Source organism: Olea europaea, chromosome 2 (genome assembly GCF_002742605.1).
Source record: "Olea europaea var. sylvestris chromosome 2, O_europaea_v1, whole genome shotgun sequence".
NCBI classification, from domain to species: Eukaryota; Viridiplantae; Streptophyta; class Magnoliopsida; order Lamiales; family Oleaceae; genus Olea; species Olea europaea.
The window spans coordinates 8,888,037-8,907,808 of NC_036238.1; the positions used below are offsets into that span (position 1 = coordinate 8,888,037).

Sequence of the window (19,772 nt, forward strand, 5' to 3'; positions counted from 1 at the left end):
AGGAGAAAACCAAAGGAGAAGAGATTTAGGGAGAAGAAAACTTGTTAACCAAGCATTTCATTCATATTCATCAATCATCGTCTCCTTTGAAATTACGTTACCAAGCTATTCGACTAACCTAGAAAGTAAGAGGGCTTGGGCCAAACCTGATTATACAATCCTAATTTAAACTAAACAAAACATATAGGGAAAAATTCATATGTCAGGTGTATTCTTTACACCATTTCAAAACCCAGGTAAAATGTTTGAAAATTCAAAATTCATGTATGAATTTAATTAATTAAAAATATTTATTAAATAAATATAATAAAGTCACAGTTTAACAATTTTTGGTCACAAATTCATAATTATAGGTCACAAATTGATTTATTGGTCCCAAATCATCAAATTAATTGGTCACAAACTTTTTCGAGGTCACAGATAAAAAAAATTTCAGGTCACAGATTATTTTTTAGTCATATCATCAAAATTTAAGGTCACAAACCAAATTATTGAGGTCACAGATTATCAAATTTTAAGGCCATGGACCAAATTTTAAGGTCATAGACGATCGCCAACAGAAAAAACACACTGGCAATCAACCACCAAGCACCCCACCTCGATCCTGATCCACCGCCACCTCTATCAAATCTCCAACCACCAACCACCACCTCGACCGTCGCCAGAAACCACCAAGACCATCACCACCAATCACACAACACCCTCAACCCACAACCTCATCAACATAACCACGTCTCCTAACAAAACCACGACCAAAAACTCCAAACAATACACCCCCGACACCTCTCAACCTCAACATCACCACCCAAATCATGACACCGCCAACACCACTGTACTCACGGTACCACCACAAACCAGATTCGAAGCCACCAACCTATCGCACCACATCTGAACCACTGCAAATTGATCAACACACCACTGCACACTGGCGTGCCACCGCCACCGCATCCTCACCCACCATCATCGCAACCAGCCACACCACTATCTCACCGCATCTATTTGAGACTGAATGTCATTGCAGGGACTAAGATCTGAGCGTGAGCACAATTCGTCGCAGTGACGCTCATATCCAAGCATCGCCACAACATATCGTCGAGTAAATATGGTAGACTGACCGACGATTGATGGAATCGATGACGAATGATACACGACGGCAATGAAGATGAATCGAAATGGGTGGAGAGAATATAAATGGGTACAAGGAAAGAGGGATATGAGAGAGAGACAAGGATATGAATTTATTTAGGGTTTGATTGGGTAGGGTGGGTATAAATATATAATACTTGATTTTTTATTAAAAAAACTTCCAACCTAAATTTTGCATTGTCATCTTTAAATACCTGTATTTTTGTAATTTCCACAAACATATATCAAAGTAGCCCAAAACATATATGGGTGATGACCGCATCAAGAGTGCTCACAAAGATTTTCAACAAGATTCAATTAACCTCCCAATTAAACAAAATTGCAAACAGATTTTATTTTCTCTTATTCTAAATGTAACTCTCAATTGCCCTTCAACTCTCTTAGCAAGTCGTCGCATACTTCTTTAGATCTACAAAAGAAAAAGAGAGAGAGAGAGAGAGAGAGAGTAGAATTAAACTTAGGAATCAAGAAAAAATGACCAAAAGGAGCCTTCAAATGCATGATTCAAGTAGGTTAAGAGATTTCGTGAGGCAATAATTTTGTTGAGAAATGGTTACGATCTGCAAGTGAGAGTTTGTGAAATACTGGGTTGGGAAGTTAATTTGCATGTTGAAATTGATCTCCTAAGCAATAAAAACCTTAATTATCTAAGATTATCTAAGGAATATCTAAGGAATCTGATAAGCAATAAAAACCTTAATTATTCAAATATACTAGAAAAGTTTAACTTCTAAAAGTAAATAAATTAATTTAAAAACTTAATAACTATATTATTATCTCAGTTGAATGAATGAGGGTAAAAATGAATTAAAAAAATAAAACAGATATGTAAATAGGCCAAGAGTCCCACCTTGCCTTAAACGGGTCCTTGGAGGCGGGTACCGGGCGGGAAAATGCCAACCGTCTCGCCCCAAACCCATCTCGTCGCTAGCAGTATGTAGTTGTAACAACGTCAATTCAGATTGTTACACTTTGAAATTTAGCATGATTCCAATTGAAAAAAGACCTGCTATGAGTTTTTTATCATCTAGAATTGAAATCATGTCGATTGGAGATCATAGAATTTATTGTAGTAGTTTTGTTAAATAGCACAAAGGTAACTACGAATACAATCTTATAAATTTGAAAATATTTCCATTTTCAAACCTCATCGTTGGGTCCCCAAATTTTGATATGTTGTATATGATGAGTTTATGATCTTTGTTAAATTTTCAAAATTTTTAAATGGACTTTGGTAGGTCAAAGTAAATTTTTAACTCATTGCACAATCAAAAAACGCTAAAGTAGCTTGATAAAAAGTTTCCAATTTTTTTCTTAAAATTTTATGGTTCTTCCATTATTTATCAATTATGTTAAATTCTAACACTTTCTTAACTTGTTCAATTGGATGGTCAACATTAAGGAGCTCATTTTTAGTATCGGGTCATGCTACTAGAATTCGAGGAATTACAATAAAGGAGAGACCATGACGATGAGGCATCGCCTTAGCAAGTTCTAGTGAAAACCTTCCACAACATATGAGGGAAAAGGAACCCAAGACTATCCCATTATTGCAATGAATAACACCATCCAACCTAACATTGATAGTATGCTGTCATGACAAATCATGCGACATATAATGCAACTTAAGGAGTAAATTCTTTTGTATTATGTATACATAAGCAAGTAAAAAGTACGTGTGTGAGCTACAAGGAAGTAGTAACTCCAACCATAGCATCAAATTATCATTTTCACCATTTGCACCAATATTTGGTGCAATGCCAGTCCACCATCAAAATGGTGTAAGTGAATAGCATTTCTGTGAGAGTATAATTGCACCAAATTTGGTAAAAGTCCTTTTTGCTATCCTCTTTTTTTATTTTTCTTTTTTCTTTTTTCTTTTACCAAATGATTGTCAAGCGTATTTGTGTTATTTTATATTATACATAAATTTTAATTATTATTATTATTATTATTATTATTATTTTTTTAGTAATAGACTTTAATCGTATAATTAATAATAATCGAGGAATGAATTTAAATAAAAGTACTCAAAAAGTTTTAAAATGCAACAAACATGATTATTTAAAATTAAAACGAAACTACATTAATTGAACATTTGTCGGATGAAAATATTCCGATAATTAAATTACGACATTATGTCGACTTTATCATAATTTCGAGATTCGAAATGTACTAAGTCGTCTATAACAGGATGATTTTATATTTTCTAAACTGTGTTATTTTCATTAATTGTACTACATTTTTCAAATTTTATTAAATAATTTAATATTTTCGTAACATAATTAGATTTGGTGTAAAGTTTGGTGTAAAATAGTGCAAATTTTGGTGTAGTATTGGAGATGGTCTAAAGAAGCAAGAGCAAGCCTTGTAATCCTCTTAAAAGAATGTTTGATAATGGAAACCTTCGATCCTTTGAGTTGTCATGAGTCTGTTAGAATTTTGAATCTTGCTTGAATATGTGGTAAAAGAAAGTTTGACAAGAGATTAAAAATACTTGGTCCCCTGCAAGATATGTGTACAAATGTAAGGTCTTAACTTTATCTTTGTTGGTTTACTATCTTAATTAGGTAAGTGACGAATCCAGGAATGTTTGGTGAGCTAAGGCGTCTAACCGTTGACAATCAACAGCCTCAATAACGAGGTGGTTTATTAATATTAATTAAATAATATTAAAAATTCTTTCGATCCAAAAATCGTTCCATAATCTGTATGAAAATTATATGTATATCACAGATTAAATGTAAATTATTTGGTTTGCTTTTTGTGTTTTCTGCAAATGTAGTATAGGTTGGAGCAATATTGTTCCCTGTGCAAAATTGAATTCATTTTGCAATCAATGTGCCTATTACATTTTTTTTTAAGAATGCCCAACTAAACAAAAGTCCACAATTTTATTGTTTTAAAAAAAATGGTCGGTCAAACTAAACTCATCTTCGCCCTTAGTCCCTATCTTCACTTCACAGCTATTAGTGTCTAGTTTGGTGGCGCCCTTTGCGCTGGGTGCTTGCTCCACCGGTGCATTAGGTCCATATTTTTGTTGTTCATAATTCATCATCATCTTATGTTCTTTTGTATGCCCACTTTGAATGAACTGAACCATCTTTTGTGTCACTCGGAATTAGCTAAGAAGAATTCATTCACGCACATTGCGAAATTGTTTGCTTTGTATTAATGTTTTCGAGATGGGAATACTACCTATCTTTAATGAGGTGAGTGTAATTAAATATAGATGTTGGTATTCTGTACATTGTATTAGATTTACGTGTTGATATTCTATACATTAAATTTCTTATGTTAGCGTTTCTCTACCAAAAAAGTACTGAATGTGGTTTGAAATGTTAATGTTTCAATTAGAATAGGAAGGATTTTTATTTTATTATTATTATTTTTTTGTTGGAAGAATAATATAAAATATTTGTCTCTATATGCAACATTTAAGTTTCAATATTTTTTTGAATGTTACTGTTCAAATATTATCTCTATTTATTGGCATAGCTCAATATTTTTTATTTAATCCGCTTTATAAAATATGTAAATTACAATCTTTTGACATTGTAATTTATATTTTCTTTAAATTTTCCAAATAAGTATTTCCTAAATAAGGAACGGGAAGAATTTATTTGACATATCTCTTCTGATTTATTTTAGTTGATCTAGCAACACCCAAAATAGAATTGGGAATAAAGGATTCACAATTTCGGCCACAAGGCCATGCCACCAAAATGTACAAAATGAATATGATAATTTTTATATGGACTAAAATAACTTATTTTGACCGGATAGATCCCTTTGGTAGCTTGTCCCTCTCGGTTGTTCGTAATTACATCTAAATGTTCAAATGTTGTAGCACGAGAGTACACAAACTACTTGGACATGTGTAAACAATTTATAACCAAAAAAAAAAAAAAAGAGGATTTGTTAAACTAAAATTACTAGCTAATACTAATTTAATATAATGAAAAGATTTTCTCTGGTCCCACGCAATTAAAAATCTAATTAGCCAACTAATCCTCTTGATAGTACTATAATAGAATATAAATTTGAAAATATTATAGTACGGGAGGTACATAAACTACTTGACTGGTGCCAACAATTCATCACTGAAGAAAAGACTCAGAAGTCAAAAATCATTAACTAGATCTAACATAATATAATAGAAAGAACTATCTTTTCTTTTCCCGATCCTACGCAATTGAAATTGCCCTTTTAAACTGTATCAGTCAACTAAATCGATGTTATGCTTATTCTTATAATAAATGAAGATACAATTTTACATATCATGTTCTAGTTTTATGAACTTAAAATTCTAAAGAATATGAAGTTGTAACATATGTTCATGTAAAAGTGGCAATATTGCAAATTGCCAATATTTTTCATTTTACTTCTTCTCCCATTGTAAATAATTTTTTTTTTTTTTTAATTCCTCTTAGCACCATTTTTTATTAGAGTTCTTTTTCTCAAAGACTTAAGTTAACGATAAGTGAACAAACTAAGCACAAAAAATAAAAGGTGATTTGTCTTCATAAAAAGAGATGGAACTACAACCACAAAAATTACTTACCCTCTTAATTAGGCCCATTCCCCTTAAGATTCATGCCAACATCTGTATTAGGGTTGCATTTATCGTAATTGTAACTTCCACAAATCATTCGAATTACCTTTCTTTAGAAACACTTCTCAGTTCATTACAAGATTTGAATTATAATGCAAATCATTAACTAAAAATTGGTAGACTTGATATTAATAAAACATTCGAAGGAAATGACTTTGCCCTGAAAAAAGAAATACTGCAATGGTAAAACACGACAAAATATACTGAAGAAAAGGAGTATGAAGCTAATATACAATAAACACGCAATACATCTTATTGGCTGCTTTCAAAATCTACCAATATTTTTTTATCCGACAAAAAGTATCCTTTTTATCTGAACTCAAGATTTTTACTTTCTCCATCAATTTATTCAAGTAGGGTGGGAAAATGAAGAAAAAGAATAAAAAAGCGGTCCAAATCCGACTGAAGTTTAAAACGTAAGACTTGTACTTTCATTATATAATACTCACGAGGTCAATTCAATAACGGGCCGAGGTATTCCGTTTTGCAACTGGTTGCTGAAATCAAATCAAAGGGGACGTTGGACCCTTCGTCTTCTTCTCCACTCTCCAGAAAACTCCACGAAGAGAAAACAAGAATGGATCTCTGCTGAAGTTATTGGTTTATAATTTTCATTTGTTAAATTAATTTGGGCAGTGAAGTTGCAGATTTTCTGGAGATATGGCGTTGCCTGCAAAAGGTGACTTTTGTGGGGGTGTGTGTACCAATATATGGTAACTTATGGTATATTTTTACGTGGGTTTACTTTGTTTATGCACATGCAGAAACATAAGGAGATATTTTTTCTTATTTGCCTAAATTTTGATATTTATATGCTGAATTTAATTGGTAACCCACTGGTTGGAAAAGACAGGATCAATTTTTCGGTTTAAATCAGTAATTTTAATGTTCAAATTTGTTTTTGACGAAATTGTGAATTTTAAATTTTCTATCATAATAATGGTTTCTCAAAGTCAAAGAATGCCTACAGCAATGCTCTTTTCAGTATGAGAATTGGGCTTTCAATTTTATGTAGCTTTCGATATTTCTCGTCTGGGATATCTGTTTATTGTTCTGTGTAAATAGGGAGATTAGGATACTTTAGGTATATGTAAAAATGTTGAAAAAAGTTCACTTATTTAAAGGGGGAAATTCTTGAATCGTTCCTGTTTATAAGTATTGTTGAATAAGAAAATTCAGAGGAGCAAGCGAGCTCATAACCTGTCTATACAAAACCTGAAGATGTGGAGAAGAAAGAGTAAGCGTAAAAGCTCACAGAGAAGAAAGGCAAATTGAATCCATAAAATTCCACGTTGGAAGAAACTCTTCAACCTGGTATTAAAATACGCATGGTTAAATGTTTGAAGTATGAAATGTGAGTACCTAACAGAATTAGTTAGAAATCCACCATTAAATGACAGGAATGAATTTAATAAAAGGACCCAATTGCCCTCAAGACCCTCAGGGAAATCTATAAATAGTCTCACCTAGAAGGATAAGCGCACGCAAACTAAAATATCTTCCTCCTTAATAGACATTTTCCCTCTTTGTTGAGCATCAAACACTGTGAGTTTAGGAGGAAAAAAATTCTGGTTTGGTGAGAGGAGTTTGTTGATAATAACTTTGTTGTCAACAAGTATAAGCTTGCAATAAGAAAATCTGATCATTGAATACCAAGAATGATTATTATGATCTTGTTGTCTGTTGACAAGCTTGAAATCTAAAGCAAAGAAAGTAAAACATAAGAAGAAATGTTTTTGGTCATACTGGAAACAAGAGATAATTTTCAATGATACTTTAATGGATAAACATAACAAAAAATAAAAAGATCAAATTACGTTGACTTTGTCATGGGCATCTGTAGTTATACTGACAATTGGCCATGCAATGGCTCCCGTCCCTGTGTCAATTAAAGTAAAGGAACTTCCGTTTCAATCTTTTTGGCTAGCTAGTTGGTGATCCTCTTGAAGCGGTAAATAGACCTTGTTCTTAATCTTAAAATGATATGTAGATAGGTTGTACTCATGGTTCATTATTTGGAGACAAAACTTGTGCTAATGAGGGAAAAAGTCACAATAATACCTTTTAGTTCAACATATATCTCCATATGTAAATGACTATGTGGTATTTCGAATTTGTGGGCACTTCTGCTAGGATATGTCTAAGAGATTTTCAGTTGGTTGGATTGGCAAGTTGAGGAAATTATACCTTGTCAAATTCAGTTTTTTTATTGGAGCTAATAGATGTAAAAACATACCCAAAAGGTGAAATTCCTTTTTTTCTCAACAAAATTCACGAGTTTACAGATATCACAAAGGGTTAATGCATTTACACAACTGCTTTTTTTATCTAGCTAAGTGCTAGCTACAGGTGTTGATGTTTTGCATATCATAGTTACAAGAGATCTTACTCTTTTTGTGCTATGCCTTTAGTTTTGGAAAAGAGAGCAGAGAAGTTTGAGTTGAAGAAATTACAGGGTCCAGCAGTGACAAAGGAACGTGTATCTGCTCTTGAGCAACTTCATCAAGGTGTTTATGCCATTCATCGCACAAAACTAAGTGATTATGAATCTCGAAGGGACTTAATACGTTTAATGAAATTGCAAAGGAGTTATATGGTAATACTTCATGCTGAATTTACTTACACTACCTCAACATTAGAAAGGAATTCCCTTTGTTATATTTGCTTCTTGTTTTAATTTTCTAATAATCGTGGATCTTTATTCACAATGCTTTGCATTTTATTTTATCGAGATGATTATTTCATTGACCAGAGAAATCTGCCTATCTTATGGATTACATTCTTATCATGGTGGTGGTTTGATCCTTTTCTTTTCAGGATATTCAAAAGTGACTCCCGTTGTGGTGGAATTTGGTTCTTTCTTAATGGATCTCTTTAGCACAACAAGTGATTTAGATCTCTCTGTGAATTTTAGCTCTAATGCAATTGAATTTCCGCGTGAAAAGAAGATTCAAACTCTGAGGAAGTTTGCAAAGAAACTATACGCTCTACAAAGTAAAAATTTTAGATTGTATTTTTCCTGGTTTGTTTTGATTCATATTTTATTATTTATATAATTATATTGAACTTGTTCATTTCTTAAACTGCAAATTCTGAAGGTAATTTAGGCTTCAGAAATCAGAGGTATATTTATCTTCTAGGCAAATGTATGTGTAGTTGGCCATTTCTAATAGTTAGGTGGCATTTTTAGTTAAAAAGCCGTTGAAAGAGCAATTGGGGAAAAAAAGAGTATAGTGAAAGCGAGATCCATAATATTCATGACCTGTATCCTATGACAAATTTACAAGGGAAAAAAGTTGAAGGTCATGGTTGGAAAACAACAGCGTTATGATTATCATCTGAAGACAATGAATTTTAAATAGGGTTTGAAGGATGTAAGAAATCTAATTGACTAACTGGAAAAAACGAGGAGCTGTGGTCTCACTTTCCTATGGAATTTCTGTGTATATGCTTTAGTCCATTATAATTCTGTAAAATTTTTTGTTTTACTTTTAGCTCACAGATGCAATGATAATATACTTATACTTTTTGGCTCCTATCGAGTTCTATCTTGTAAGTCAAGAACTTATGTTCTAGATTTCATAGGCAGATACTGGGTAATATGTAACAGAAGCAAAGATCATTTGAGATATTATCTTTTCTTTCTTATCATTTCTAGGCATAACAATAAATCTAAGACTGGGTAATATGTAACAGAGGCAAAGATCATTTGAGATATTATCTTTTCTTTCTTATCATTTCTAGGCATAACAATAAATCTAAGACTGGGTAATATGTAACAGAGGCAAAGATCATTTGAGATATTATCTTTTCTTTCTTATCATTTCTAGGCATAACAATAAATCTAAGACTGGGTAATATGTAACAGAGGCAAAGATCATTTGAGATATTATCTTTTCTTTCTTATCATTTCTAGGCATAACAATAAACCTAAGATGAAAGAATAAATTTAGAAATTTAATAATTACAAGATAAGAAGATAATTGGGGGATTTGTGACAATACTTGGGGCATTTGAGTGGTTATGCTTGCTATTATTTCAGGTGAAGATTATCTCACGCATTTTGTGATAAATGGTACTTTACTTGGCTGTTCAGAATTCTATGGGTTCGTTTACAAATTAGCTCCTGATTTGTTGAATTCTTCCTCTTCTTCATCAAACTTCTATGTTAAGTTTTACTTATCCTCTCTGTCTCTCTTACTATTTTAGTTTTCCAATTTTTGTAATCTTTTCCTATCAAAAGATATGATGGAAACTAAGTAGTGTTGAGAAGGAGCTCCTTCAAGCAGTAACTTATGTTCTATTTGGTTAAGTTCCATGGATTGGTAGATGGCTTTCACTAGAATTATAACAGTAGTTGCAATTACTAATGAAGACTTCTTGTTTCTACCTTCTTCATTCTCCTTTTATTCTTGATCAAAAAAATAAGAAATGGTGCTTGGATGCATCTTATATCTGTATTGGTATTCTACAGGTAAAGGGCATGTTTCTGGTGTTCTTCCAATCACAACTGCCAAGGTGCCTATTCTGAAAGTTGTTGATCGAGGAACTAGAGTTGAATGTGATATATCAGTTGAAAATAGGGATGGAATCTTAAAATCCCAGATTATCCACCTAATTTCCTCAATTGATGAAAGGTTTAAAAAGCTAAGCTTCTTGGTAAAGTTCGATTTCTTCGTTCTTTTATACATCTATATTTCATCGTTCAACCTTCAGCTTCATTTGTCAACATTCCATCTCATCCTTCTCAGTCCGAAATAGAAGTGTATGCTGATGCTTTTATATTTTGTTTAACTTGTAGCATGATCATTTGATTAATTTCAATATTTATATTCCCAATAGAATGCTCTTACGGGCATAGTTGCAGTGCACATTATTTAATACCTTTTCCATTTAATATATAAGCTTTTAGATGGTCTGTTGGTATTCCTCTAATTATTCTTACATAATCTATAAGACTCGCCTACAGTTGTGGGGCAAATCCACACAAAGGTAATGAGCATGTCCTTGTACAATGCTCAAGGCTCTCAGCTGATATAATAGAAAGTAAGCCTCCAAATCTGGAGTATACATGGGTCAACAAGTTGGAAAACTGAGAGAGCCAATTGTGTCCTTGGGATATAACAGTATTCATTAGTTGTCTTGTAGAAAGCTCAATTACTTATAAATGTTTCTTGGAGTTAGGATGAAGAGAAAAAATGGATTTCGATGATCCAGGACTAGCTTTGAAAAAAAAAATTATCAAGTTTACATGATATGATATTAGTGTTTTTATTGGAATTTTCTTGTTTCTCCTTTTTGGGTACCTTTAGGAGTTAAACTCTACTATAGTTTCTAATTGTAGAGTTAGTAAACTGGTAGTAATTTACTATAGTAAAATGGATCTTTTGGGTTTCAGTTAAGCATTTTATCACTTTATGAAGTCACGATAAACATGCATTTTAGAATCGATATGGTTACTTTACAAACTAGGCCATATTTTAGGATATCGTAGGGTTGTCTTTGCGGGGTTTTAGCATCCATAAATAGGACTGTGCACCATCACAAATTGAAATTGGTTCTCTGCGGATCTCTAGAGTGTGATTCGCTATCAAGGGGGAGAATCATTTAAATACTCTGCTTTGGGAACTAGAGGAAAGACTGCTCACCTCAATTGCCTTGAGACTTATGCCTTGAGCCATGTCCCCCTTAGTAAGTTGAATTGTAAGCCTTGACAACTTACACCATGGTGCATGTTTTGAAGCAATTATCGAAACCTGAAGAGTCTTAAGGTTTTAAGTTATCACTTTATAGGAGTAATAGATTTCCGATAGCATAAGAAGACTAAAATAAGATCAAGTATATCTAATAGATGTGTATTTACATTATAAATCTTTCTAAGAGATTTAGGAAAATGCTCTGTAGATGAAGCTTAATTGTTAAATGGAGCCTGAACATCAGACCATACTAAAATAATGGGAGTGTCTCTGGAACATCCTGACTGACACACTGCTAACGTGATAGATCTCTGCAAAATATTATTTGTGGAAACATAACTAGCAGGCATTAAAACAGGCGAAGCTTCCCAAACTAATCCATTCAGAATACTGCCCGCCATTTTTCCTTATGTTTGTGGTTAGAATTTGAATTTTCAGATGCATTTAAAGATGATCTCGTACATGTTTTCCTCAGATGTCTACTAGATTGCTATGCTTAAGAATCTTGTGTAGTTTTATTTTTCTTAAAGTATAATGATCAATGCTATGTTATCTAATTGGCACTGTCGATCTCAGCAGATGAAAACCTTGGCAAAAGTGCAGAACATTAATAGTTCGAAAGATAAAACCTTGAATTCTCTCTCCATAATACTGTTGGTTGCTTTTCATTTGCAGGTAAAGTTTTGGACATTCGTAATTTATCCATTCCTTCTATTTAACAATTTCTTTAATTATTTATGCTCCAGTATAAAATTTTGTTTATCTATAAGTGGTATGTTATTGTTAGATTATGTTGCAGTTTTTCTTGAATGCATCTCAAGAAGCTTAGATGAACCTTGAAATGTTGCTTCGGTGTTGAACGGCGTAGGGGTGGTAAATGCGTGTCAAAAAAGTAAAAGAGGTATAAATTTGTCGTGTGGTGAGACTTCTTTGAACTTTGCATGATATTTTTATAGTTAAATTCTGCACATCTGTTCACTGATTATTTTGATTCATAAACAATGTATGGCTGGAGTAATCTTATTTATATTTTACTGGGTGGTAAATGATATTTAATCTTCCATTAGTTGGGGGACATAATTTCCTGGTCACAACTACGGCATGTTGTACATTGCAGACAAATATGGCATGTCTTTTAACAGTGCTGATTTGTTCTGAACTCGTACCAACATTCATTTCTAGATATATTTCATTATTTGCTACTGCCATGTAGCAAAATTGTTTAAATGTAACTTAATAAGCTTAGATGAACCTTGAAACATTTTTTCTTGTTGGATTGGGGTGTGGAAGAGAGAGTAAATACTTGTTAAATTAAAAAGAAACTGAATGTCATCTCGCCTGAAACTTGTCTGGACCTTGCACGTTATGTTTAGAGTTAGATTTTCTACATCTTTCGTTTGATTTAGGTTTAATATGCAATATACTATCTTTTTATGTTTAATTGGGCAATGAATGGTATTCAATCTTTCATTATTTGTTGTTCATGATTTCTAGTCGTGTACCAACATTAGATTTGGGTGTGTTCCATTATGTGCTAACATTCTACCTGTCAATACACTTCAATTTGATGTCTCTCCCATCTTTTGTTTCTAGCAGACTCGGAAGCCACCTAAATTACCTCCATTTTCTGCTATATTCAAAGGTATTTCCGTGTGTTTTTTAGTTAATTGATATTGACTACCTTTCTTGCATCGTTCTGTGCTAAATAACATTTTCAATTTTTACTTTCAAATGCAATATTTTTGTGAGTTTGTGTTATATTTGTTTATGTCATTTGACAAAGTCATGTTTAATTTCTTAGTTTCATCACTTATTAGCTACATATCTATGTTGTTTAGAGTGAATTTTCAATATGGACAGACCTAAAGAGTGTTAGAAGTCATGTTTGAGGCATTTCTCATGCTATCAAATATGTGTCACAGTTCAATTGGCTAAAGAGTGGAGGGTGCCTTTGAGTTCAATTGCTTTTGGTTTAATTTGGTTCAATTGCTTTTGGTATCAGACAATGCCTAGTTCAATTGCTTTCGGTTTAATATGGTATCAGACAATGACATGACCTTATTATTGTCCTTCAATTTTTGTTTGGAAAAATTGTGGCATCTTTAAATAATAAGCTCATTAAATGAGCTATTTGTAGAATAGGGAGATCTATGTATTTTACAGAATGGTATTAAACTTGTAATTCTTTATGGTACTAATTTTTCATTGCTAAATTACACAATGTTTATAAGATGAGTATAGTGAAAATGAGGATATAAGATGGATGTGTGGTCATATTATAATGGATAAAATAAGAAACGAGAATATACGGCAACAAATGAATGTCACACCACTGAGGATCAATTATGAAAGAGATGACTTAGGTTGGAACACATCTTTGCGTAAAATTAAAGGGGGTACTGTTCATAAGATTGATGTAAACATAGTAGAATTGATTAGAAGGGAAGGAAATGGTTTGTTGTGGTTGCTAAGTATCTATTTACTTTGGATCTTTTGGTAGTTCTATCATTCTAGCAATAAACCAAATGGAATGACAAAAGAGGATTTATGTAGTTTACTCCAAATTCTTTGGGAATAAGACTTAAGTTTTTGTTGTGTGGTCGTGTGTTCAAGGAAGGGCTGCAGTAGAATCTTTTTTCCTTCTTTTACGTAAGGCATGACTAATGTAGTGACATATTGATGCAGGAGGATCCGAGTCGAGTGATGCTGATTTGTCAGATAGCACGATGATGGCGCTGAGATACCATGAGATGGCGGATCGGCGCAAAGATGGAAAGTGAATCACCGTTATTTCCTTAATTGGGAGAATTTGACGCGTCTTTGGTAATTTGGCCATAACTTTGACTACGGTTATCGGAATTGCTATTATGACTCTAATCCGGAAAGCTCTCTTCGGCGCGCACGTAGCTCGGTGGACATCAATTTCGTGCCCAAAATCCACTGTTTTCCTTTCCAAAATTCAATTTTAAGTTATTTTTTACTATTTATGGTAATATTTCGTTTCCTTTTTTCTATATGTTAGAAATCTCGAATTGAGCCAAATTTTTGGCAACTTACTTCTTTTACTCAATATTTTATTTTGGTATAATTTTGGGATTTTGCCATTTTTGGTAATTTTCCAATAATTTCGTATTTCGCAGCTATTTGACCCGGCTTGTGGGTTAGTTTTCATGATTCCACATTATTAATAATATTGAGTTGAATTCAGAGTATTCTCTCTGATTTTTTTGGTCGTTTTCTGTCGTTTTTTCTTGCGAATCATCTGCTGCAAGCGTCACATATTCTTTCAAGTGATTTTTCAAGGAAATTTGGGTCGTTAGAGCTTTGGTACTACTATGTGCAAGGACTTCTGTCCCCTTTCTTTGTCATCATACGTGTCATCGAAAAAGGGTTCTAGCCAGCCCTCTTTGATAGCCTGGAATCTAGAACACTACTCCCTAAAACTGTTGCAGCACCTTTTCAATAATTCAATATAATTTGTAATAGTTGCTGATAAAGGATACACTGTTCACTCTGCTTCTCGGTCTTTGACTTTTGTTGACTCGAAGAATGTTGCAGATCTACTGTTCGCGAGCTCTTGTTTCTTGGTCATCTTTGCGATGTTAACTGGCTTTATGTGCTGTATGTAGATGGTGCTGATCCTGCAACAGTGAAGAAGTCACTATCTAATTTTGTAAACTATGGAAAAAGTAATAAAGAATCATTGGCTGAGCTCTTTGTGACTCTGCTAATCAAGGTAGCGCTTACACCCTCTGTGATAATTAAGTTATTTATTTTGGTGATACTTTTTTGGTACCCGAAATTGACCTTTGCAGTTATCTTCTGTCCAAAATCTGTGCCCCAAAGGTTTGTGTGTAAGCACATACAAAGGATCTTGGATGTCCAAAACATGGAATTCTAACGTTGCTTGTATTTACACTTTGTTGCTTGAGTTTTTATGCTCTTGGAAATTTTTTAAATATATAGTAATTTTTAATCTTCACAGGTTGAGGATATCAGTGATCCATCTCAGAATGTTGCTAGGGTAGTAGGACAGGCAGAAATAAAACTGATCTATGAATGCATTAACCTTTCTACCCAGTATATCTTGTCCTTCACGGATTGCCAGATTGGAGAAGTTCAATTGAAGGAATTTTTATTTAGCCATGATGGCATCACTACCTTATGTCAAACAGGTAATTCAAATTCTCATCAAATTGCATCATTGCCTAGGATTTCCCTTCAATCAAACCAGAGAAAAAGAAACAGAAATAGGGAAGGCGAGGAAGCAAGAAAGCAAGCTCTGCCTCCAGACCCTATCTCCACGAAGAGAATAGTCTCCATGCACGGTTGGGCAGGAATGCCTTCAGGGAGTTGGAGACAAGTTGAGCGAGCTATGCCATTTGAAAATGGCTGGATGAAAAATATTCAGTCTACGGAAGGTTGGAGAGAGATGCCTAATGATGGTTGGAAAGGTACAAAATATGCTATGCCTTTTGATCCCAGAAATGGGCAGCAACTTATGAGAGGTTGGGGTGGAACTCAGGACTCTGGTGCTGGGCTTCAGGGTGGGGTCCATGCCAAAGGCTGGGTGGAACTCTAGAACCCTTTGCACGAGGTTGGGGTGGAACTCAAGAATCTGTTTTACAAGGTTGGGGTGGGGTCGATGAAGGCTGGGAAAGAACTCGGGAAGCTGTTGTAGAAGGTCGGGATCGGGTGCATGCTGAATGCTGGGGAAGAACTAGGCAACCAATTGCAGGAGGTCGGGATTAGGTGCATGCCTAAAACTAGAGAGGTACTCAGCAATCCATTGTAGGAGGTTGGGGTGAGGTGCGTGCCGAAGGCTGGGGCAGAACCCAGCAATCGGTCACAGGAAGTTGGGGTGGGAGCGTGATAAAGGCAGGGGTGGAACTCAGCAACCTATTACAGAAGGATGGGGTGGAAATATTTCCTATAATCCCATTCGAACAAGAGAACCGGACTACGGGGACTTTTAAGGGAACAACGATTGAAATTGTAATCCCAATCTGTTGCTTCTAGCTGTAGTCACCATCTCTGATGCTCGGACTCTTCGAAATGGTTGGAGTACTCGTGTCGAATACGACACTACATGGATATGGGTATGGGATATGTGTCGAATCCTCTAAATTTCAACCGGACACTTCGCCTTTTTTTTTGTATATATTCTTTTAATCCACTAACTTTATTGTATTTAATTTATTTACATGTTGTTGAAAGTCATAGTTTGGGGGGGGGGGGGGGGGGGGAGAAAGGCGACGGTGCTAGATTTTCCTTCTTTCTTTTTTCTTTCCCTTTTCTTTTCTCCATTTTTTTTCCTTCTTTCCCTCTCTATATCGATGGTTTAGGATTTTGTTTGTGTAAAATGATAATGGGTTCCATATAATACTACTTAGTACTTCACTAAATTCAAATTGTAATCAAGTTCTTCATTTTCTATTTTATATAACATTTAGTAATTAACTTCTTATAATTGAAAACTAAACCTCAAAATTCTATTTTATTTGTCTTAACCCTTTATTTATTACTGTTTTTTCTTTGTGAACAATTGATTCTGGTCTATTCAAAATAACATATTGAGTTAGTAAAAAAATTGAAGTTTCAAAGACGTACCTACGTATCCGTGTCCAAAATATAGACTCTTTTTACCCAGTCCACGTATCCTACATTTTAGAAAATAAAAGATCCGATACTTAGATACGTACCCGTACCTGATACTCATACTCGAGTCCGAGCATCATAGGTCACCACTCAGGTATTTAAGTGTATACTGGTTTAGTAAAAATTTCATGATTTTGCTCCAAACGTCAAGCCTCCTACATTCTCTTAATTGAAAGATTGATGATGGAAACCTCTGAGTCGGTTAGAAAAAATCACTTGGCTTTAAATCATGTGTGAATGTGTGAAAAATAAAAGTTTGACCGGTGATTAATTGCTTAGAATGGGGCGCCTGCAAGATATACTCATCCTTGTTGGTTTACTATCCTATGAGGGCCATGTTTTCGTTGTTCATCATTCATCATCTTATTCTTGTATGGTCAATTTGAATGAATTGAACCATCTTTCTATCACCTGGAATTAGCCAAGAACGTCTTATGCGCTTTGCAAAAGTGTGTTCCTGTGTTAATGTTTTAGAGATGGGGATACAACCTATCTTTATGATGGGCGTGTAGTTAAATTTACATGTTGATATTCGGGACTTTGTGTTATTTGGTATACTTTTATGGGGGTTTTGCGTATTTATACACTGCAATCCGTATGTAAAGCTCAGTACAAAGAGATTCTACCATTAGAAATGAAGAATGGACAGAAAAAATTGCTAATTTGTTATTATTTGATCTCTTTTGAAAGTTTTGTTGATTGTTAGAGCATTCTTGATAATATATTTTCTTGTGTTCAGAGTTTTTGCTAGAAAAAAAAAAGAATATTATGTGCTTTTTCTAAACGTTAATGTTCCTAATGAATAGGAAGAGTTTTATTATTTTGGAAGAATAAGTTCTTATCGACATTTTTCATGCAGGAGTAAGTGTGCATGTTATGTGCTATGATACACATTTTTGTTTGTTTTGTATGTATGTTTTAGAATGTCCTATAGTTTTTAAGACGGTGATTTGATGGGATATTATTTAAAGCCAGTTTGACGCCCATTTTTTGCCCCCAAAAAAAATAAAAATAATAAAATAATTAATAATAAAAAATTAAAAATAAGCATTTTCAAATGGGAGAATGCGTGGTTAAGAAATAAGGAAATTTTTTTTGGTTTGTGTGTAATATTATTTTAGTGAATAATATATGGTCGAAAAGAAGAAAGAAAAATTTATTTTCAAAAAATAGGAATCGAATAGAGTCTCGGATTATGCTTGCTAGTCATATTAAATAAAATATTTTGTATGATTTATTTGGAGATGAAAATTGTGTGATTTCGCAACCATGGATTTTAATAACTCTGAATTATTGGATTTTCCCCCAACGATGCGAAGAAGAATAATGGGTTTTTATATGACCTTGCCAAATCTTTACTAAAAAGATCGAGTTGAATTTGAAGATATTATACTATATATGTTGTTGAAGTACATGGTTCCTTTTCATGTTGAAGTTAGGGAAATCAAGTTGTCTATAAATTATAACCAAAAGCATGATTGTTACGGGAAAATCTTTTGCATTTGGACTATAGTGTGTACTCTGTAGGTGTAAAATGAAGTCAACTGGACCAAAAACGTGGTAGTATCCAATTTACTTTGGGACCCATGGCTTGAGAAAAACCTCAGCTGAGGACTGGATCTAGTATCTTGACACTGGCGAAATAGATATATTTGTGAAATGTGAATTATCTGTACTTTGACATGAAGACCTGATGAAGTTTCATTGTTCTTGAATTGGGTTGGTTTGACTCATTTCTGTACAACTTACGTAGAAGAGGAAGAAGGCTTCCTTTTGGGAGGGTTTAACTACTAGTGATAATCATCTAGCAGAAGATGCCTCAGCCATCAGGATGATGTTACGTGTTTTTTTCATCTAATGGTAATCATTCATCATCTTCTATTACAAAAATTCATGCTTAGTGCCATTTGAAAGTAATGGAATTTTACATTCCCTTAGTAATATTGCTCTCACTTTTCTCTTATTACCTTCGATGCTCGTACACTATTGTAGACTATGTAGTTCACGTCTTTTGTTAGATCCACACTCATATTTATACAAGTTGATTGACTTGATCATGGAGTCCTCACAGTCGCCTTTCCTACCTTTGTTGATTGCTTTTAACAGTTTGTCCAAATATGTTGGACAAATATCATGCGAACGTGAGAGGAGTCGAAATTTGTTGGCTACATCAACTGTACGAAAATTGAGGCCGACGAAGGTGATTGAAAAAGGTTGAATATAACGCACATTTCTAGTTGCACCCTGTTTGAAGATTTGGTATTTTTTTTAAACAATAATTGAAGTTCTATAATATATCTTAAAATGAGAGCAGTTATGTTATTGAACCCAAAGAAAATGGATTGGATGATTAATTATGCATCATCAAGAGCAGTAATAACAATACAAAATTGAGGAAATTGAAAGCAAACAAGTAAACAAATTTTGGAGTAGTTCACTCTAGAGAGCTACTTTCACTTCATACTGTTGAGGGTTTTACAGTTTTTTCCCTCACATCTATCTGCTTTATCTCAGCCCAGAAAGAATATGGTTACATGAGAAATTTTTAAGCCAATTTAAATGCAAACTTTTAAAAGTGTCATCCTTATAATACTCAAAAAAATTATTCACGAGGGCTAATTTTCCAAAAACAAGGGCCTACGTGATAAGTGTGTTTT

General features: G+C 33.7%; 1 protein-coding gene across 1 annotated transcript in view; it reads left to right on the top strand.

The window, feature by feature from the left end:
- Nucleotides 1-16,039, top strand: part of LOC111372017 (protein HESO1-like) — a 39,409-nt gene extending 23,370 nt beyond the window's left edge. The window contains exons 2-8 of the mRNA XM_022994156.1: nucleotides 8,579-8,755; nucleotides 10,236-10,420; nucleotides 12,034-12,132; nucleotides 13,054-13,099; nucleotides 15,087-15,193; nucleotides 15,273-15,422; nucleotides 15,539-16,039. Coding sequence (XP_022849924.1) covers nucleotides 8,579-8,755; nucleotides 10,236-10,420; nucleotides 12,034-12,132; nucleotides 13,054-13,099; nucleotides 15,087-15,193; nucleotides 15,273-15,422; nucleotides 15,539-16,039 — 1,265 coding nt within the window. The remainder of the gene's footprint in view (nucleotides 1-8,578; nucleotides 8,756-10,235; nucleotides 10,421-12,033; nucleotides 12,133-13,053; nucleotides 13,100-15,086; nucleotides 15,194-15,272; nucleotides 15,423-15,538) is intronic.
- The last annotated feature ends 3,733 nt before the right edge of the window (nucleotides 16,040-19,772 follow it).